General features: G+C 42.3%; 1 protein-coding gene across 5 annotated transcripts in view; it reads right to left on the bottom strand.

Annotated features, from left to right (window-relative positions):
- The window catches only part of ACOT9 (acyl-CoA thioesterase 9), a 41,772-nt gene extending 24,548 nt beyond the window's left edge, over positions 1–17,224 (bottom strand). The window contains exons 1-5 of one of the 5 annotated variants that reach the window (XM_054006044.1): positions 16,903–17,224; positions 13,715–13,803; positions 8,372–8,398; positions 3,654–3,699; positions 67–237 (exon numbers count right to left, since the gene is read on the bottom strand). In XM_054006044.1, the coding sequence (XP_053862019.1) occupies positions 67–237; positions 3,654–3,699; positions 8,372–8,398; positions 13,715–13,803; positions 16,903–16,916 (347 nt within the window). In that variant the 5' untranslated portion in view covers positions 16,917–17,224. Of the gene's footprint in view, positions 1–66; positions 238–913; positions 1,048–3,653; positions 3,700–8,371; positions 8,399–13,714; positions 13,806–16,902 lie in introns of those variants that run through there. The other 4 variants (XM_054006060.1, XM_054006052.1, XM_054006068.1 and 1 more) reach the window with 4 other exon arrangements.
- Positions 17,225–22,484: the final 5,260 nt, after the last annotated feature.

The following is a 22,484-nucleotide window of genomic DNA, read 5'->3' as shown; positions in this document are numbered from 1 at the left end:
CTACTACGTTAACAGTAGATAAGCAATTTTTATTTTTCCACATGCATAAAATGATTGCCTTGTTACCTCACACTATTATGTACATTCAGATATTTTTCTCTTAATTCAGGTTGACTTCCTAGAGGTAAAATAACCTCTATGTAGCTATCACTCATTTTCCTAGGTGGCAAGTCTTCCTGCTGTTTGGCCAATAGAATATGTAGGTCTTTTCTTTCATGCATTGCTTGCACATGGTCACTGAGAAGAAAAGAAATTGAGAACATCAGCAGAATACAGGATGCAACTCTCCCCAAAATATGCCATGCTGTAGATCAATGTTTAAACAAACAAAACAGCAGCAGTGAGAAAAAAGTATATATTATACCAGGGATCACACGTCATGAGAGGAATAGAGACATACAATACATCACAATCAGAAATGTTAAAAGCAAGTAAACTAGGTGCAAACTCTTAACGAACAGGATGTGATGGTTTTATCAAATAAAGTAGCGTACTTTGTACAAGAGAGTTAAATAATTAAATAAAAATATATGTCCAATTCTGAATGATGCAAAGCTGTTAAAAAAAAAAAAAAAAAAAAAAAAACCTGCGCTGCTTTAAAGAACACTTGATTTCAAATACTTTATTTTAAGGAAACATAATTTAACCTAATGATTTTTGTACAGATTCTTATGGCTCACATTTACTATAGCCCAACTCTTCCAACATAAAAAATCTGTTAAATTTACTAGGTCCAGATTATCACTTTACAATCTGCCTTGAGTAAGGAGACCAGAGAGGGAACCATGACTCCGTTGCTATTCCCTCCTCAGTTCTTCTCCCTATCCCCCGCCAGCACTTTGTTCCAGGAGAAAAGTAACCTGCCAATGTTCTACGCCAACAGCAGTTTACTTTCCCTGCCATACCAGCTCACCTGTTCTGGCCAGAACATTGATGGAAGGTGAAAACCAAATCTATCCATTCCCTAATCCATCTATGCAGAAAAAGGCACGCTGCTCCTGCAGAGGGTGATCTCCCCACAACACTGTCATCCATGAGGCAGGTAGCCTGTACAGGGGAATAAGGAGACACCTCATCCCACCTTACTTCCCTGCAGAGATGCAGATGGCAAGTAAAACTCTTGCTCTAAACATCACTCCTTACATGAGCCTCAGAAGTTCCCTCCTCTTAAAAGTGCAACCTAACTTTAGAAAGCATATATTTTATAACTCTTCTAAAGTCAATACTAAATCTATATAACAAATGGGTATTAAATCTGTTAAACGTAGGAGAGTTCAAATATAATGCTAAAGATATTTTCTAAAACACTAATCTGTTTCTTGGACCAGGCACATCAAACTATTTTTTTTAATTCTCACAATGGATCTATGCCACAAAATGGATCTATACCATTCACATATGTGCAGCATGACCTTTTGTGCATGTTATAATACAGTACTATGCGCCATTGTGCATAGCAGAGTTGGTCCCAAGTTTCTAACAAAAGTTTGGGGGTGGGGTTTTCTGACTGAAAAATGCCATTTCAAATGCAAAACCCCACACTTTTTCAAACAATTGGACTCTCTCTACCCCTGTTTTCCAGTGGAAAGAAAGGGGGAGGAGGGGAGGTAGAGAGAGAGAGAGAGAGAGAGAGAGAGCTTTTTCCCCTCACCAAAACCTATTTTGAAATGTTTTCAAAAATATTAAAAGGATTAAAATGTTTAATCAAAGAAACCAAAATTTTCACAGAATATTTTGAGTGAAATAAAAACTTTCACTGCTTTAAAAATATTGTGAAATGTTATTTATTTTTTGACCAGCTCTAGCGCATATCAGAGTTCACAGAGCACATAAGAAGTTACAGTTCCTACTCCAAAGGGTCTACATCAGGGGTAGGCAACCTATGGCACATGTGCCGAAGGCGGCACACGAGCTGATTTTCAGTGGCACTCACACTCCTGGGTCCTGGCCACCAGTCCGGGGGCTCTGCATTTTAATTTAATTTTGAATGAAGCTTCTTAAACATTTTTAAAACCTTATTTACTTTACATACAACAATAGTTTAGTTATATATTATAGACTTGTAGAAAGAGACCTTCTAAAAACATTAAAACGTATGACGCGAAACCTGACAGAGTAAATAAATAAAGACTCGGCACACCACTTCTGAAAGGTTGCTGACCCCGGTCTACATTCTAAGTTAGACAGCTGTACAGACACGGAATACACCAGACTGCTAAGTGAAGATGCTCTATTCTTTAGTTTCTGTGGATTTATCTCTAGGTTGGACTAACAGTGAAACGTTTCAGGGAAGATGCAAAATTTTAAAGGAGAGGTCTAAATGAAATTGATAGTCACAGGTGCAAATTCAACAGTTCATAAACCTGTAGGAATTGAACAATGAGATCCAATTATATTCTGTTCTCCACCCTACTCCTACATTGCACTTTTAATAGACATATTAAAGTCTCCTTTGAAGTCAATGGCAGAACTCCTATTGCCTTCAAGGAAGCCAGGCTTTCACCCCTAAAACTTTTAGAAAAATTCACACTTTCATATACATAGATGTAAATATTAGGGGTTATGCTCTCTATAGTATATTATAAGGAAATAATATTCCTCAAAACTATCAATATTTTTAAATGCTGCAGTACTACTCTTAAAATATTATACAAATACTCCATCCATGTATCAACTGCTAGATGACAAACATTCGCAGAAAGGAAATCTTGAATTAGCTAAACATAGGATCAAGCACAATCATCTAATACTATAACAGGTTTCCTCCAAAATGGTCCAACCCTCTGTATCACTCATTATAAAAGCCACGTGTAGACTTTTCACATCAGCAAAATTGATACAAACAGCCATTAAGTAGAGGAGAATCTTGCATGCGTTCTATGGTCCAGTACATGCAGCCCTAGAGTTAGACATACAAGAATCTTAAGACCCGATCCAACTCCCATTGAAGTCAATGTGTTTCTATTGACTTCAACATGTTGAATCATATCCGTAATCTAGATTATATGAATATATTTAATAATTTTATACACACAACAGCACAATAGAGTTGATGTAAATGGTCTCTCAATTTTTGCAGTTCATTGGGTAAGAAGAGCGTGTTCATAATCTCAAAAATACTATAAACCCTACACATACAAACAAGATAGACGGATCTTGTAATGTAAAATGGCACTGATTTCCACAAAAGATTCATGAACTAAAATGTCATTACAACAAACTTAGGGCATAGTTACACTGCAATCAATGGGTATAATTGCAGCTCACGTAACCATACCTTAGCTAGCTTAATCTGGCTAGTCTGGTACCAGAGCAGTGAAGATGAGATGCATGTGCTTCCGAGTGGGCTGTACAAGCCTGCCCAAAGCCCTGGGTAATTATTTACACAGCAAGCAAGCACTTAAGCATGCACTGCTGTAGCTTTGCTGTTCTGGTCCCAAAGCTAGCTCGGGCATGTCTACACGAGCTGCCACCTCAAACTTTAGCCACTAATTCAGAATTCAAAAGCCTTCAGTTTTCATTGTTTCTTCCAGCGTTAGCCAGGTGTTTTCCCACAGGTTAGCTGTATAATGCTGTCAACCTCCACTGCTGTGAAAGTGAGTTCTCTCAAGGGTATCAGAAATGAAAGAAAAATACATTCATGTACACTGTACCTCCAGTTGGTAGAAGCTCCCACTATAGCACTCAATCTGCTTCGCACTGAAACAAAATCAAAGCAAATCAGTCAAGTGACAAATGTGAAGTTGCCTGGTGCTAAAAGGTGCAATCTTCATCCCAAGAACAGGAAGATCAAGCAAAGTCATGCAAACAGTGGCTTGAAAACTAGATATTGTTGGCCAAATTCACTGCTGGTTTTAGTAGATATATCATGATCTTGAGATGAGTTAACAAGACTCTCTCCAGTTTAATAATGTAATTAACCTGGATTCTTTTTATCTTAGTAACATGATTCTGTAACCAGTTGTGTACAGCAAGGACCAACAGAAAATGCCTTCAGAAAATTTACTAATGCAAATACAAAAGTTGTTAGCTTTTTGAATAACTGAAAAAATGTGGTAGATCAATATCAACCTGGGGAATTAGAATATGGGGCCATTTCAGCCTAAACACAAACAAATCCTGGCTAATTCACAGACTGACAAGAGGCAAGACAAACCCAAAAGGGAACAGTGCAGCTGAGGAAAAAAGGAAAATTTCTCTTTTTTAATCAATAATTTCCAAACAAGGACAGGCAGGGTCAGTATACTGGCTTTCGCAAGCAGGGACTCGTCTCCCTTGATGTAGAAATGCAGCTCTTAGCTGGGTTTACACCAGGGCCGCAGTGTGGCCAACGGATATGCTGGCTGCCGCTTCCCTCAGCCTACATTGGCCTGGGACAGCAAACTGCGGCCAGTGGGAGCCGCAATCGGCCGAACCTGTGGATGCGGCAGGTAAACAAACCGGCCCAGCCCACCAGGGTGCTTACCCTGGCGGGCCGCATGCCAAAGGTTGCCTATTCCTGGCTTACACGCAGGCAGTCAATAGTACTTCTACCATTGCCTGCACCAGTGAAACAGTTCTAGCATCTGTGCAAGGATGTGAGATTTCTTTAAATTTGGGGTGAAAAGGCAGATTAATGGTTCTGCTCTTTTCTCATTTGGGACTGCCAAGTTGATCCTAGGTCTACTCAAATCTAGGGACTCTACTCTGTGAGTTCGGTATATGCACGGTGTGTTCAGTGCCTGAACTCATCCAGCAACAGTTCATAAATTTCAGACAGACAATGACATGAAGCAGTTTACACAAGCAGGGCAACCTTGCCTCCTTATCAAGATTTTTAGCAGGAAGAGAGAGAGGATTTTAAATTATGAAGACAGAATTAAGGACATATCAGGGAACAGTTATATAAAGAACAAAAGCAAGACACAGATTCAGCCACTGATATCACAGCAGCTGATCCTTCACATTTTTTATACAAGGCAAATTAAAATCATTACACATAGTCTTGCTTTGCACATTCCAGACTGAACACTCAAGCTATTTGTATTAACAATTATCAAAAGTATATTTTGGATTAAGAAAAATTCTATGACTAATTTTACACCAATAAACCTTAACCAAAAGAAACGCTTAAAAATTAACTAAATAAATTAAGCCTCATCAGTGGCCTATTCTTATAAGAAGAGCTACTCCACTGAAGTCAATTAAATTCCACTCATGGAGCCAGCAGTGAACTTGCCCGAATATCCATTAGAGCAAAGCAGCATTAGAATGTACACCATCACAACATCTACAACCATTTTTGTACTCATTTTTGTACTATTGTGCAAACTGAAAGAAAAATAAATGTTTTCGCCCAGAATTTCTGTATCTTGATTTGAAGAGAAAGTTGTAGCCATTTCTAATTGTAAAGAGAGTGAGGCAATAAACTATTAATGACTTAATTCCCAATCTTGCAAAAATTTACATGTGCAAGTAGTCCCATTCACTTTTGTGCAACTATTCACAGATTTAAAACACACAAGTGTTTGTAGGGTAGAAGATTTAGTACTTTCATTTTGATTACACAAAATGTAAAAGGAAAATGTGCATAATTAATATTATTAAAATGTGAGCAAACCAAATCCATTCCAATTTACAGATTTAAAACCAAACAGTACTTCAGAATTTGTTTAGTGAGTAAATTCTATTATTCATCTACTCCCTTCTTCATTTAACAGGCTTTCAAGCAATTAGAGATAATGCTCCCTAAACTTCCATACTTGATTTACTATTTTGTTTTATTACACACTCTAATCGCTTAACAGTATAAAATATTAGTAAACCATCCATGAAAGCAATTGCTTTATTTGTGACAGAAATGTTATGAGATCACGAATGGGAGGGGGTTCACGAAATGTTACAGGGGGTTCTTGGGAAAAAATTCCCTAATGGCGGACAGAGCTGTCCATAGGGACTCCGGGCAGCACAGGGCCAGCGGCCCAGAGCCCCTGGACTTCCAAGAGCTAAGCAGATCAAAGCAAGCATAGCTATCACGCTGAGGAGATTTATACTTCAAGACTCCTTATAAGAAATGGAAAGGGAGGTGGATATTTTTTGCTGTTTTTAAAATAAATAGGCAGCTAGTATTGTTTTTAAAATTATTACAAAGAACAAGTTTAAGCTTTCTTGTAATGTGCGTTGTTTGCCTGGACTGCTCAAGACCTGAATGCTTGTGTAGCAGGAACTCTTTGAGTTGGCTTCTTAAATACCTTTATGCTGTTTCACATCTTATACTCCTTGATGAAATATAGGAGCCTTGTCTTATAACAGGCTTATTCTAAGCAATACAAGCTATGAAGGTGAGATCTTGGAAGAGTGTTGCCGTTTTCATCATGTAATAAAAATACTGTAATGATAAATAATAATTAATAATAAATAGTGTGCAATAAGCATGTCATAAAAACAAATGTTATATTTCCAAGATCACTGCTTTTTATAATTTATACTCAGGTAAAGGAGAAAATCCCTGGAAATATTCATTTTTAGGAGGGCTTCGTGAGACTTGACATTTTAGTGAAAGGGGTTCACAGGTTGTTAAAGTTTGGGAACCACTGCTATGAGTCAATCCATATGACCATGTGGCCCACACTATACAAAAGTTTGAGCATCCCTGCTATAGAGTACTAATAAAGTGATGCTGCATCAATTTCAAACTCTTTGTTACAGCTCCACTGTAACAGTATTCACTCAAACCAGAAAAGGTTTTCTAACTTAAAAAAAAAAAAAAATCACTAAAGCTGTTTAGTATAAATAAAAATACTATGAGTTCCTCAGGTCAAGAGAGAATATTGTAAACAGCAATGAAAGTGAAAGCTGAGGTGGTATCAAGATACAGTTTTCTTCCAATTTGAACAGATGGAAATTTAAAGTAGCCTCAGAGACAGCTGACAGCTAGGAAAACAAATCCCAATGTTTCAGTGCATGTAGAGACTTTTGCACAATGTACAAGAAATGGGCTCTTTGAAGACCAGAGTACTGAAAATAGTTTTCTATCAGCACAGAGAACTCTCCCACCAATATAGTTCTGTCTACATCGGTGCTTAGTTTGGGATAAAGAACAGGAGTACTTGTGGCACCTTAGAGACTAACAAATTTATTAGTCTCTAAGGTGCCACAAGTACTCCTGTTCTTTTTACGGATACAGACTAACACGGCTGCTACTCTGAAACTAGTTTGGGATAATTTACGTTGCTCAGGTGTGTGGATTATTCACACCCCAGAACACCGTAAATTATACTGAAGTAACCTGTAGTGTAGACAAGGTCAGAAAGTTTAGGAAGACAGCAAGCCGGTCCCTGGAATCAAAAAGGTTAAGAAACACTGCCCTAGAGAATGTGAAGGTAATCAGAGGCTGAGACTGTTAACAGTATTTACTAGATGCACTGACATCTAATTTCTATTAAGAGCGAGAGTAAGCTTGCCATTAGTTTCAAGTAAGTTACACAGCAGTATTCCCCAAACAAAGCGCCATATTGCGCCACCATTTTTTAAGCCGACCTTGCTATTGATTTCAGTGGGAGTTGCAGGTACTCAGCACATCTGAAAATCAAAGTTTTTATTTAGATGTCTAACTGAGGCTTTAGGAGTCTAACTTTAGGCAGCCAACTTTGAAAATGTTGACTTGGGTCTTTCAACAAAAGCAGACTAGAGTTGGTATGTGGCATCTCTTTAAATTATCAACATTGCTTCAAATACCAAATCAAAGATTTTCAAACTTGAGTCCTTAAAGTTAGGCTGCTAAATCCATATATAGGGACCTAAATAAATAGCCTGAGTTTTCAAGAGTATTAATCGGTTACAATTCCTATTGATTTCATTGGAAGATACAGGCACTCAAAACTTTTCAAAAGTCAGGCTGCTTAAATTCCTAAATACGGATATTGAAGCGTGACTTCAGGCACCTAAGATGGAAAAAACTTATTCCAGGGGCTTTCCTGAGTATACTTCTGTTTATACTTTTTGGGCCAAATCCTGCAATCTCTACTTTGACATAAATAAGAATTTTGCCTATGAGAGATTTACATGTATAAGAACTGCAGGATTTGTGCCTTAAAATATAAATGATTTTATTATGTGCAGATTTTAAAAAAATGCAAGTGATCTAGCATGCCCTTATATCAATCAGCACATTGTATATATGACCTGTGACAATATTTCTACCAATAAGATTGGAACCATTCACGTGTCACAGTTAACAGTTTTAATGACCACAGGGATGACTTGTGAAAGTTGACAGAGAAAAATATTAGTTTTTGTTTTTCATGAATCCTCAAGTAAAGTTAGATAGTAGCAAGATAGCCTTGAAGCAGTTCTGTAAATATTAAAATGCATGCTGATTACCACCACACACCATTATTCACATGAATGGGTAAGTGTCCTGTGGAGTGGAAAAAACAAGTTAGATAATCAATACCACCATAAAACAAGGAAAAGAGTATACTTCTAGTCACGGGTTGTCTGGTCATTTTTCCCCTCCAAATTCCACTTTGCACATGCACATTAGTATCTAATTGTAGGCAACTTGTCTTCATTCAGTTACATGGTTAATTTTAATATTAATTTTTGTTAAGCACCAGTAATGACAATATCCCTTCCTGCCCGGAAGAGCTTACAGTCTATCACCGTGATCCTGCAAACATTTATGCACATGCTTAACTTGACACATGAGAGCAGCCCCAAAGATCAGGGCCTCAACAGATGTAAATGGGGAAGAAAGTATGCAATAAGGAGGTCAGAGGAAGGAATAACATGGAGTATTTTTTTGGAGAGTTGCGGAGGTGGGGGAGGATGATCTTTAAAGGGTTGTTTGGTTCACCTCTTGTGAGGATACAGAAGAAGTGAGCTTTTTTTTTTACAGAAGGGATTTGAATGGAGGTCGGTAGTATGGAAAAACAAGTTGGGCTGAGCATCCAGCACTTAGGAGACAGCTTGGAAAAATAGATTAATATAGTGAATGAGAATGAAAGAAGGACAAGTTATTTATATGTAGCAATGGAAGTTTGCATGGTGTTTTTACAGGCAAATAAAGTTACAGGTTTAGAGTAGAACCTCACTAAGCAGTAAGTGTTATAATATACAAACCATCAATTGCTCCCCATTTCTCAGTAAATAACCAATAACAGAGTGCCCCTAGAAGCTTTTACAAAAATGTACTGTACTGTATTACTAGCTGGTACTGTTACAGCTAAATCTAAAATTACAATCACAATAAATGAACCAAGTACAATTTTCATTAAATACCACATGCAGTATCCTTGCTTTTCTTCCCCTCCTCCCCACCTCTCAATTACGTGTTTGCTCATTTACTAACACAAATCTCCAACATTCAGTACATCACAATAAGTAACCCAGTCATTAGTACAAATGAGAATTTCTATTTAGAGAATGACTGAAGGATTAGATAGTATCAGACACCAGCAGAATCTCAGAGGAATTATTTGTGTCCCATTTCAGTCCCTTTGTTCTATTTTAATGTACATGTTAAAAAATAAGAATGGCCATATTGGGTCAGACCAATGATCCATCTGGCCCAGTATCCTGTCTTCCAACAATGGCCAGTGCCAGATGCTTCAGAGGGCATGAAGAGAACTGGGCAATGTATCAAGTGATCCATCCCGTTGTCTACTCCCAGCTTCTAGCAGTCAGAAGTTTACGGACACCAAAGCATGGGGTTGTGTCCCTAACCATCTTGGCTAATAACCACTGATGGATCTATCCTCCTTGAGCGTATCTAATTCTTTTTTTAATCCAGTTATACTTTTGGCCTTCACCATATCCACTGGAAACAAATTCCACAAGTTGACTGTGCATTATGTGAAGACGTATTTACTTTTGTTTGTTTTAAACGTGCTATTGATTTCATTGGGTGACCCTGGATTCTTGTTATGTGAAGGGGTAATTCACTTTCTCCACATCATTCATGATTTTATAGACGTCTATCATATCCCCCTTTCGTTGTCTCTTTTCTAAATTGAACAGTCCCAGTCTTTTTAACCTCTCTTCATATGGAAGCTTAATCCTTAATCATTTTTGTTGCCCTTCTCTGTATTTTTCCAATTCCAACATGTCTTTTTTTTTAGATGGAGCAACCAGAACTGCACACAGTGTTCAAGGTGTGGGCATCCCATTGATTTATATAGTGGCATTATGACATTTTCTTATCACCTATCTCTTTCCTAATGGTTTCTAATATTGTTAGCTTTTTTTTACTGCCGCTGCACATTGAGCAGATCCTTTCAGAGAACTAGCCACAAGCACACAAGCAAGAGATCTTGGAGTCAAACAGTTAATTAAGACTCCTAGACAAATTGGAGGATTGGGCCAAAAGAAATCTAATGAGGTTCAACAAGGACAAGTGCAGGGTCCTGCACTTAGGAAGGAAGAATCCCATTCACCGCTACAGGCTGGGGACTGACTGGCTTAGTGGCAGTTCTGCAGAAAAGGACCTGGGGATTACAGTGGATGAGAAGTTGGATGAGTCAACAGTGTGCCCTTGTTGCCAAGAAGGCTAACGGCATATTTGGCTGCATTAGTAAGAGCACTGCCAGCAGATTGAGGGAAGTGATTATTCCCCTCTATTCGGCACTAATAAGGCCACATCTGGAGTATTGCATCCAGTTCCTCCCGCCCCCCCCCCGAACCCTCTCACAGAAAGTATGTGGACAAATTGGAGAGAGTCCAGCAGAGAGCAACGGAAATTATTAGAGGGCTGGGGCACATGACTTATGAGGAGAGGCTGAGGGAACTGGGCTTATTTAGGCTGCAGAAAAGAAGAGTGAGGGGGGATTTGATAGCAGCCTTCAACAACCTGAAGGGGAGTTCCAAAGAGGATGGAGCTCGGCTGTTCCCAGTGGTGGCAGATGACAGAACAAGGAGCAGTGGTCTCAAGTTGCAGTGGGGAAGGTCTCTAGGAGGGTGGTGAAGCACTGGAATGGGTTACCTAGGGAGGTGGTGGAATCTCCTTCCTTAGAGGTTTTTAAGGCCCGGCTTGACAAAGCCCTGGATGATGTAGTTGGAGTTGGTCCTGCTTTGAGCAGGGGGTTGGACTAGATGACCTCCTGAGGTCTCTTCCGACCTTAATCTTCTATGATTTTGTACGTATAGTTGGGATTATGTTTTCCAATGTGCATTACTTTGGACTGATCAACATTGAATTTCATCTGCCATTTTTTTTTGCCCAAGGTGGGTGAAGTAATATCTTTTATTGGACAACTTCTGTTGGTGAGAGAGACAAGCTTTTGAATCACACATATGCCCAATCACCCAGCTTTGTGAGATCCCTTTTTAACTCTTCACAGTCAGCTTTGGACTTAACTATTTTGAGTAATTTTGTATTGTCTGCAAACTTTTCCACCTCACTGTTTACCCCTTTTTCCAGATCATTTAGAAATATGCTGAACAGCACTGGTCTCAGTAAAGATCGTTGACCTCTCTCCACCATGAAAACTGACCATTTATTCCTAACCTTTGTTTCCTATCTTTTAACCAGTTACTGATCCATCAGAGGACTCTCCCTCTTATCCCATGACTGCCTAGTTTGCTTAAGAGCCTTTGGTAAGGGACCTTATCAAAGGCTTTCTAAAAGTCCAAATACACTATATCCACAGATCACCTTTGTCTACATGCTTGTTGTCATCCTCAACGAATTCTAATAGATTGGGGAGGCACGATTTCCCTTTACAAAAACTGTGTTGACTCTTCACCAACTTATCGTGTTCATCTATGCGTCTGATAATTGTGTCCTTTACTACTGTTTCAACCAATATTCCTGGTACTGGAGCTAGGCTTACTGGCCTGTAATTGCCAGGATTGCGTCTTGAGACTTTTTTTTTAAAAATGAGCATTACATTAGCTATCCTCCAGTTGTCTGGTACAGAGGCTGAGTTTACAGATAGGTTACATTGCACAGTTAGTAACTCTGCAGTTTCATATTAGAGTTCCTTCAGAACTTAGGTGAATACCATCTGGTCCTGGTGACTTATTACAGTTTAATTTATCAATTTGTTCCTAAACCTCCTCTACTGACACTTCAATCTAGGACAGTTCCTCAGATAAATCATCTAAAAAGAATGGCTGGGATGTGGGAATCTCCCTCATATTATTTGCAGTGAAGACAGATGCAAAGAAGTCTTTAGCTTCTCCACAATGGCCTTGTCTTACTTGAATGCTCCTTCAGTATCTCAATCATCCAGTGACCCCACTGATTGTTTGACTGGCTTCCTGCTTCTGATGTACTAAAAAAAAAATTGCTGTTAGTTTTTGTGTCTTTTTGCTAGTTGCTTTTCAAATTCTTTTTTGGGCTGCCTAACTGTAATTAGTATTTGCATTTACTTTCGTTTAAAAATTAAAAATTAACGCTTCATGTTTCATATTTAATTGTTATAAATCTGATTAAAAACAGTATTTTAATATAAAATAATACTGATGTAAATTTTCATAATCCATGGTTCTGATCAGATTAAAGGATTTTCATATATAATTTCTTATGTATAAAAACTCAGTTTTTCTGGAGGATATTTCAGTTCTATTCCTCACTTTGTCCTCTTCTTGCCCATCCTCCCCCACCATCCATATGTCCCCATTCTCCAGTTACCCTCCATCCAGAACGCATCCTCAGGGAAAAAGGAAAGGTGTCTTCCCAAAAAACAGACATGAGCTTTCCGCTTTTCCAGGCAAAAAGGACCACGCTGATACCCTGAACTTGTATGCTGCATTCACACAGTTTTACCATTAGTTCAACACATGTGCAAGAATTTTACATAAAAGAAACTGTCAGAAACTATGTCTTAAATAATATGAACTACACTAAGGGATATGCTCTTTACAATACATCCATGTCACTCCTTAATGGAAGCTGCATGAGAGTATTAGAACGAAAAGTACAATGCACTGTATTTAATGCTGTATTTAATGTTAGAGAAGTAGATATTGTTATAAGAAAATGTAAAAAGGGAACTTTTCTGCTTTCTCTGTGTGTTGTTGACATAGCTTTCAAAGGTTGTAAAGAAATCAGAAAACTGGTTTGCATCCTATCTACAGTGGATTCTTGGTCTGTATAGATAACTGGGAAAAGTGAAACAGACAATGTGTATTTTTTCTAGATAGATACAAGCAAGACAGATTAGGAAGGATAAACACTGACTGGACAGAACTAGTCAGCAACTACAAGGCCATAACAAAAAGATATGTAACAATACAACAACAGTTGAAAGAAATAATGAACACATGAAAGCAATGGTTAAATAAAAGATAGCTAAGGAGGTACCTGTTACTTTTTTATTTATTCTGCTAAAACTATATTAGAAAACATATTTAGAATGGAATGTTTGCAGATTAGGTAGTTTAAATAATTTGTGCCCATGCAATGTTACAGGACAAGGTATAAAGAATGCATGTTTAACAACGGGAGGTGGAGCAATGCAGGACTTATACCAGATTGGACCAGATGCCAGAAATAGCCTACCTATGCCCCAGGGCTAGGTAACTTATCATTACATTATCCTGCTCTATCTACTTTACTTATGCTTTATGCTTGATTAAGGTGGTAATATATTGTCCTAACATTTTACTATTACAGCGTTAAACTAGTTAAGCTTAGTAACTGATAAGGACAGTGCTTTTCACCCAACAGTATAAAGGAAAGAATAAAACCCTTTAATGACATGATCTTCCAAAATTCAACCAGTTATATTACCTTCAAACATGTCTGGAGGAGACTGGAAGCCATTAGTCATGGATGTCAGTGCCCTAGCCAGAAGAGGAGCCTTCCTTACAGTACACCATCTGTAGACATTAAAGGAATTAAGCATCATTCAAAATTACTGCAGTGAAAACAAATGAGAAAGGTACACACTATTTCAGAGACTCATTTAATCATTTTCATAGAAGTTTTTTTTTCAGAAGCAATGCAATAGTTTAAACATATTATAGGTGGAGTTGGCTAAATTGCAAATTGACATGTGCAGAGAATTAGTAAAAGAGACAAGTTTGCATTACTTGTATGGTAAAAATATGTTGAGGAGCAGGGGGGAAAGTAAAGCCAAATCAGGTATGTTGTTTCCCCACAGAAAGAACTGTTGAATTTTTCATAACATTGTTTGGAAGAAGTTGTCAATGAAGCATATAAACAGTGGCCAAGATTTTCAGAAATGCCTCATGAGTTTAGGTTCCCAATCTGAGGCGCCTTAAAGGGGCTTGGTCAGTGGAGACTGCAGTTGGAAGTTAGGAACCTACATACCTTGGTGGATCTGGGCCTTAACGTTTCTGTGCCTCAATTTATCCATTTGTAAAATAGGTATAGCAACACTTCTAAATCATTTTGGGATTCTTGGACGTACCTAATGTTTTTACTAAAGTGAACATGAGTTTAAATCATTTAAGGTAACATTAATAGGGAAAATGTAAAATTTACTGAAATAAAGGTTTTGTTTTATTGCAGTAAGACACTAATCTGGAAAAGTAAAACAAACAACAAAGGAGGCTTATTGATATTAGTTAAAAAGCTATGTCATTTCAGGTCACTGTCTCACAGAGTGCAAGTTCCTTAACATTAGGGTGGATGCTCAGCACTGAAATCAACTGAAGTTAGGAGTCTAAACACCTTTGAGGATCTGGGCTTAAATGACTTCCTTAAGGTTACATACTGAGTCAGCACCAAAGTTGCTAGATTTTTTTGAGTCCTGACTTCAAGTTTCATAGTTTGTTCAACGAAGCAACATTGTTTTTTCTGATAAGATACATTGTTATTGATTTGTATTTGCATGTTCCCCATATTAATCTCAATAGGCCAGATAGTCCCTAAAGAATCAGAGAATATCAGGGTTGGAAGGAACCTCAGGAGGTCATCAAGTCCAACGTCCTGCTCAAAGCAGGACCAATCCCCAACTAAATCATCCCAGCCAAGGCTTGGTCAAGCCTGACCTTAAAAACTTCTAAGGAAGAAGATTCCACCACCTTCCTATGTAACCCATTCCAATGCTTCACCACCCTCCTAGTGAAAAAGTTTTCCCTAATATCCAACCTAAACCTCTCCCACTGCCACTTAAGACCATTACTCCTTGTTCTGTCTGGTAAAATTCTCACAGCAATCCCCCATATTGTCCTGTCAAGGAACAGGGTTTGCCTGTCCCTCAACCTCCTGCAGAAATGGCCAAAGGGTTCACCTCAAAAACGGGTAGGTCTTCAGCATGTATAATAGGGCAGGGCTGTCTACATAAAGATCATGTATCGCCACACACTATGGACCCTGCACCTCTCTAGCTGATTTAACTAACAGGACAGTAAAAACACTAGAACAATGCCCCCCAAACTGTGGGGCGTGCCCTCCTGGGGAGGGGGCAGAGAGAGCACCACTCAGTTCCACTCTGCCCCCAGCTCTTTTCCAGCCCAACCCCCAGCTGTGGCCCCAGGTCCTGGCTGCAGCTCTGCATCCAGCCACTGCCCCAGCTGCTGGCCCCAGTTGATGCCCAGCCTTGGCCCGTGGCTCTGAGCCAGGCTGCAGCCCCAGCCTCAGCCCCTGGCCACAACCGTGGCCCCAGCTCCCAACCAATCTCCCAGGTGGCATGGACATGGGTAAGGAGGGGCAAGACGTAAAAGAGTTGGGACCACTGCACTACATCTCATCTGCACTAGGAACTGCTGCAGTGGTAATGGTGGAAACTTTATTTTAACATCCCCTACTGCAGTCACTGTCTTTGACTCCAACAGACACTTTTATTAGCAGAGCCCCCAGGTGATCTATTGCTTAACTCAGTTCACATTCCTATAGGATTTTAAAATACAATGGCAAGTACTTTAGGAGGAAAAAATGTTTTAACATTTAAGACCATATTCTGGCCTCACTGACCCTGTATAGGCTCAGCCCATTGGCATCAATAGAGTTGCACAGGGTATAAATTAGGGCAGAATTTAGCCCCAAGCATTACTAGAAAAGGGTTCAAAATCTGCCTGTTTGGTTTGTTTGCATTTCAGTTCAAACAGCTTGCTTGGATTTAAACATTCCTCTACAGTGTTTTCAACTCAAGTAGTACAGCTTTATGATAGTCCAGAACTGCAAAATTAAGTTAAATACTGAAAATGACAGTACAGCTCTTCAATTTTCATTATCTAAGATGAGTGAAATGCAAAAAACAAAAACAAAAAAAAGCAATTGCCATTAATAGCAAAAAAATGCATTTGTCAAGCTGAATTATTTAATGAATGATTTGTAAAGCAGCTAATTTAATATCTATGTAGCCTGGTTCGTCACTGCCTTGCACACTGTGTAGTTATCTGTAAAACGCTGCCGAATCACAGTGCAAGAATCAGGTCTGTGTATTTTAACCGGATAGTGCCCATCTACAGAGTGAAGCTCGTTAGTACGTGGCTGGGATTTTGACGGCCTGTCCGTGCACCCTGGCAGCGGAGCCGACGATAATGTTGCAGCTGGACCTTACAAGGGGGGGGTGAAATTTACTTTGTGATTTTTTCACGTGAAGCAGCGTCGGGCAGGCGCGAGCCCTGGGGACCGGAGACCAGTGACCGCCCCCCGCACAGGGCCAGACACGGCACCACCAGGCGGGCGCGGGAGCCAGGGCGCAGGCAAAGGCGGCTCCCTGGGCAGTCCCGCTACCCGCCTCCGGCCCTCGGGCTCCGGGGGACTCCGGCGCCAGCGCCGCGAACGGGCCGACGATGCCCCGCAGAACCGAGCGGAACCCGGGGGCTCCCGACGGGCACCAGGGGCCAGCGAGCGGCTGCTGCTCCCCAGGCGGCACAACGGCTCCGCCCGGCCCATGGCTGCCCGGGGGGCACCGGCCGCGCTCGGTCCCCTGCCGAGCCCCGGGGCGGGGGCAGCGGCCTGTGGCCCTGGAGCAGCTCGTCCCCCGGCCCGGCCCGGCCACTCACCTGAGCGCCAGCATCCTGCCCCCGAGCGCCGAGAACCGCCGCCCCACGGCGGGAACTCAGTCCTCCAGCACCATAGACACGCAGCAGTGCCCCCGGCGCAGAGAGCCGCCGAATCCGTTTTTCTGTCTATGGTTCCTTCCGTCTGCCCCCCACCCCCTCCGTGCCTACATGGTTCCTTCCATCCCGCCCGGCGCTGTGCCCTGGCTTCTGGTCCGCTGTGCCTGGCTGCCGCGCGCACTGAGCTCTGCGCTGGCCGCCGGTTTCCCGGCACGTGCCCTTCAGACTCCTCTCCTGTGCCTCGAAGGCTCTGCCCCGGCTGGCCCCTGCATCCTCCCCCAGCTCTCCGTGCCCTGCCTTGGTGTCATTGTTAACCCTGCCCCTACAAACAGAGCCTGCCTCCAGTGAGCCCTGCATCCTCCCGCCCTCTGTGCTTCAGCACGCACTTAACGAGCTCATCTGGGGCTAGCAACAGAGGAAGGGCCGTACTGAGTTAGACCAGTGGTCCCTCTAGCCTAGCATGGTGTGTAGCAGCAGCTGATGCCAGGTGGGAAAGTTATTTACTTGTTCCCATTCTATAATAACTAAGGGCCACAAAATGAAAATAATGGGCAGCAGGTTTAAAATAAATGAAAGGAAGTTCTTCACACAGCACACAGTCAACCTGTGGAACTCCTTGCCTGAGGAGCTTGTGAAGGCTAGGACTATAACAGGGTTTAAAGGAGAACTAGATAAATTCATGGAGGTTAAGTCCATTAATGTCTATTAGCCAGGATCACAGACGCCAACTTTTGTTGGCACCGGTGGGTGCTCACCCCCCCGACCCCTACTCTGCCCCCTCCCTGCCCCATTGGATCCCTCCCCAAATCACCTCCCTGGCCCCACGCCCCCCCACAACCCTGCCCCCGCCCTGCCCCATTGGATCCTTCCCCAAATCCCCGCCTCTTCCCCAAGCGCACCGCATTCCTCCCCCCTCCCTCCCAGGCTTGCGCGAAACACCTGTTTCACGGCGCAAGCGCTGGGAGGGAGGGGGGAGAAATAGGACGCAACAGCCCGCTCAGGGGCCGAGGCAGAGGTGAGCTGGAGCGGGGGGGGGGGTGGTTCGGGGAGCTGCCGGTGGGTGCTCCAGCCCCAGAGCACCCACGGAGTTGACACCTATGGCCAGGATGGGTAAGGAATGGTGTCCCTAGCCTCTGTTTGTCAGAGGCTGGAGATGGATGGCAGGAGAGAACATAAGAATGACCATACTGGGTCAGACCAAGGGTCCATCCAGCCCAGCACTGTCAGCAGACAGACTGCTGGGCTGGATGGACCTTTGGTCTGATCCAGTATGGCCATTCTTATGTTCTTATGTGCTTCAGAGGGAATGAACAGAACAGGGCAATTATCAAGCGATACATCTGCTGTTGTCCACTCCCACCTTCCAGCAGTTGGAAGTTTAAGGATGCCTAGAGCGTAGGGTTACGTCTCTGGCCATCTTTTGGCTAATAGCCACCCCTGAACCTATTCTGCAGTCATGAGTACAATGTAGCTATACAGAACTGGGTGCCAAGTGTGAAAACATATGGCCCCTCATGACAAATGGGAGGTGGTGGGAGAGCCAGAAATCCTGACTGGTTAGTGCAGATTCTGTATGTGCCTGTGAGTGGCTACACATCCATATGGGTTTTGAATCAATTATTAGCTTCCATCTATCCTGGGTTCTCTGTAAATTGTGTTTTCTTCAAGCTGGCCAAACCTTCCTGTTGAGAAATAGCTAAGGTGGATGCTTGCATTGCATCTTGCCTCAGTCATTTAAACTGAGCAGACCTAGTGACATCTGATGCATGGAGCGTCAGATAGGATAAATGAAACTGAGGGGAGCAAAGCAGGTGTGTGTGGAGTGGGGGATTCATTCTTGCCTTCTGCTAAAAATTGGCTTCTTTTACTTGGAGCTCATCAAGGGGTTTTGTTTGTTTTGTCATTTGACCCGAGGGAAAGCAGTAACAGGTCACTGTTCAGAAAAGGCACCATATCTTCTGATCCAGGCACCAGCTTAACAAGCAGGTGCTTGGGGCGGCCACTTCGGAGAGGGGCGGCACGTCCAGCTGTTCAGCGGCAATTCGGCGGACGGCCCCTCACTCCTGCTCGGAGCGAAGGACCTCCCGCCAAACTGCTGCCACAGATCGCGATCACGGCTTTTTTGTTTTGTTTTGTTTTTGTTTGGCTGCTTGGGGCGGCCAAAACCCTGGAGCTGGCCCTACCTTCAAGTTCAGGTGTTTCACATCTGGTTTATTTTTCTTGGTCCCCACAGCCATTCTTGGTAGAATTCCCATGCAATCTGCTTCTTTCTGGCTGATTTGTAACCGCCCTGTCCTTCCAACCGCCTGTTTCCCACGCACACCTTCCCCCTTTTGTTTTATTTAAGACTCAGGCAGAGTTGTAGAACCTTCTGAGCAGGGCCGGTGCAAGGATATTTTGCGCCCTAGGCGAAACTTCCACCTTGCGCCCCCCCAGTTTATTGAGGGGCAAATCCCAATAAGCTTTTATAGATCCCAGAGGCCACCCTGCCCAGGGGCCAGCTGTGCTCAGGGGCTGCTCCCCAGACCAGGTTCTCCCCTCCCCGCCCCCTGAACTTCCCTGGAGGGTGCACAGTCCTCCCGTGAGCCCCCCCCACCCCACCCTGGCAGCCCCCACCCCGAGTCCACTCACTGGCTTTGCCGGGTTTGGGCCACTGCAGCAGCTCAGCAGGGAGGAGCTGCCTTCTGGGGGCTCCTGCAGCAGATGCATGTGGGCAGAGGCCCCCGTGTGCCCCCCCGGTTCCCTCCTCACCGCGCTCAGGCTCTGCGGCTCCTGGGAGTGTGAGCCACCACTGCTGCCCCTCCCGGAGCAGGCTCAGGGCCCCGTGCCCCAGTGGCGGCTCACATGCCCAGGAGCCACAGAGCCCGAGTGTGGCATGGGGGGTGCACGGGGGCCTCTGCCCGCATGCATCTGCTGCAGCTTGGGCAGGAGGGGCGGGGGGCGCGGCTGCTCCCCGCTAGTGGCACCGCCGCCTTTGCAGGGCTCCTGCCCCCCTGCGCCGCGCCAGCTTCTCCATGGCTGGGGCTCGCCGCCCCTGCAAGCCTATGCTCTGGCTCTCCAATGCCTCCGGAAGGCGGCTTCTCCCTGCCAAGCTAGGGCACCACTTTTTGGCGCCCCCAGGGATCCTTAGGATTTATGAGGCCCTATGTAGTATTATTAAACTGGTGCGCCTATGCCCGACGGCAGCCTGAGATTGCAGCCCAGCGGAGGCAGAGGCGGAGGGACAAGGCAGAAAGAATAACAAGACGCCCGGCCCGCCTCACGGTGGCGGAGAGTCACAGTTCCCCGCAGAGACCCCTGTACCCTCTCCCTCAGGCAGAATGGACATGCAGAAGGTACCTAATTAAAAGCACTAAACTTGGGAATAAAAAATGTCAGTCAGGTTTTTTGATATGTTCTGAAGTTTGTCAGACATTTATTTGCAAAAACTTTGTAGTGAGGGTGAGTCAGCTGTCTTACTGAATACAACATTAAATATTATGGAATACATGATGCAGCTCTTCTCTGTTTTACATTTTGTTAATCAGTATTTCTAAGCTGATTTTATATTTTAAATGTACTCTTAAGCCTTCATAAAGTAATCGTTCCAGATTACAGCATATTTAACTCACTGAAACAGACATTATTTTAAATTAATCAGTCACAGAGGTTTAGCATGTTCATAACAATGTTCATTGCTTTTAGAAAAAGGGAACACTAATTTACTGTGTGTGATCTAGGGTGACCAGATGTCCTGATTTTATTGGGACAGTCCCGATATTTGGGGCTCTCTCTTATATAGGCACCTATTACCCCCCACCCGTGTCCTGGTTTTTCACACTTGCTATCTGGTCACCCTAGTGTGATCTCCATAACAATACACATGTTTATGAAATTTCACCAACTTTAAAAAATATGTTTCCAAAGATTTTAGGCATAACAAAGGATTTTATATCTTACTAAGGTACTGATTTTGCATAAAACTAGTTCATCAGATAGTCAGAAGTAAAGAAAGGGAAATTCTATGTCCAGCTATCTGGAAGCAAAGGGCTGTTGCTTCCTTCAATGGGGGAAGGGGGGGAAGAGATGAATGGAGAAATGGTTGGACAGAAAGGACAGGAAGACTTTGGAAGTAAGTTTTTTTCTATAGTAATTAAAATGTGTATTTTAGATAAGGGTGGTCTTTTGAAGAATTTATTTAAAAAAAAACATATGTCTGAAGATCCAAGCATTTAAGGCTAAAGATGATTGTGCATCTAAAACTCTATGCAAGGATTTTTTTTAGAGATGTGATTTTATAATATTCACCAACTCACAAATGAAATATTTTTAAAGCAAATTTTAAACTAAGGTCCTGTAGACTGACATGTTCTGAGTAAATATTACAGTCACGCACAACTCTTTTTATCAGTACATTCAGAAACTGACAGTAGATACCTGGGGGTTGGCAAATGGCTGTTAAATGGCTCTTTAACAGTTTCAGTGTTGTGCTAATAGGTCTGGCAGGCTGTAGACTTTTTTTCTTTTAACTATTAGATCCCCTTCCCAGAAAGACTCAGAGCCTGCAGGAAGGGTCAGAACAGGGATAGGAAAACCAGGGGGGTGGACACTAAGACCCAGTTGTGCCTCAAATTTTCAGGTGCCCTACCCAGCTGCCTATGCCTGAGGAGGGCCCGGGCGCCCCCAACCACTTGCCGCCCTAGGCCACTGCCTAGTTCGCCTAGTGGTAGCACCGGCCCAGCTTCTGAGGCATGCCTCCAAAATCTCAAGAGATTTGGTGGCATTGCATCCATGGGTATCAAAGCCACAGATTACTTATAAACAACTGAAGGAGAATATATGATGCAACCATATATCATTATGGGTGGATGTTTGTCATTGCTAATGTGAAAATCATGGAGTCCAGGGTTTTTCATCGCTTGTTTTACAAATATCAGCAACTTTTGATAACTAGGGATTTGTTAATCTTTTTTAATTCCATAGAGTTTTGAGAAGGAAATAGATACATGTATGTATAATTGAACCACAATCTCACCATTTCACTTAAAATCAGGGTTTGCTTCAATTGCAGTCCTCACTCCATCTGGAAACAGAAGGATATTTGTTTTCACCAATCTTCTGTTTGAATTCTTTTCCAAAGTTCCTTTCCCACGATAAATACTTAGGGAGGATTAACAGTTGTCTAATTGAGACATGTTAGTGGATTGTCAAGTATATTTTCCCCTTTTATTTAATCTAGCACTTGGCAGCATTATAACAATGTTATTAAATCCAGTGCAGGTTTCCTGAGAAAATGTTTAATCCATAAAAACAAATTAATATTTGTTGTAGCTAGGTTCATGGAGCAATACATTGGTGGATAAGATTAACAAATTTATGGTTTTCCATACACACAGAGCAAACAAATACAAAATAAAGATCATTCCAACTGAACGTATTGAAAACAGCAAATGAAAATGAACAAAGGTAAAAACTGCATGAGAGAGCACAAGGTGCAATGACAGACTCTACTGAGCACTAAGAAAAAAAATCTCCCCCCACAGGTT

Source organism: Malaclemys terrapin, chromosome 1, assembly GCF_027887155.1.
Source record: "Malaclemys terrapin pileata isolate rMalTer1 chromosome 1, rMalTer1.hap1, whole genome shotgun sequence".
NCBI classification, from domain to species: domain Eukaryota; kingdom Metazoa; phylum Chordata; order Testudines; family Emydidae; genus Malaclemys; species Malaclemys terrapin.
Note: the sequence above shows the minus strand (reverse complement) of the source record. Positions and strands in the feature narration are given on the sequence as shown.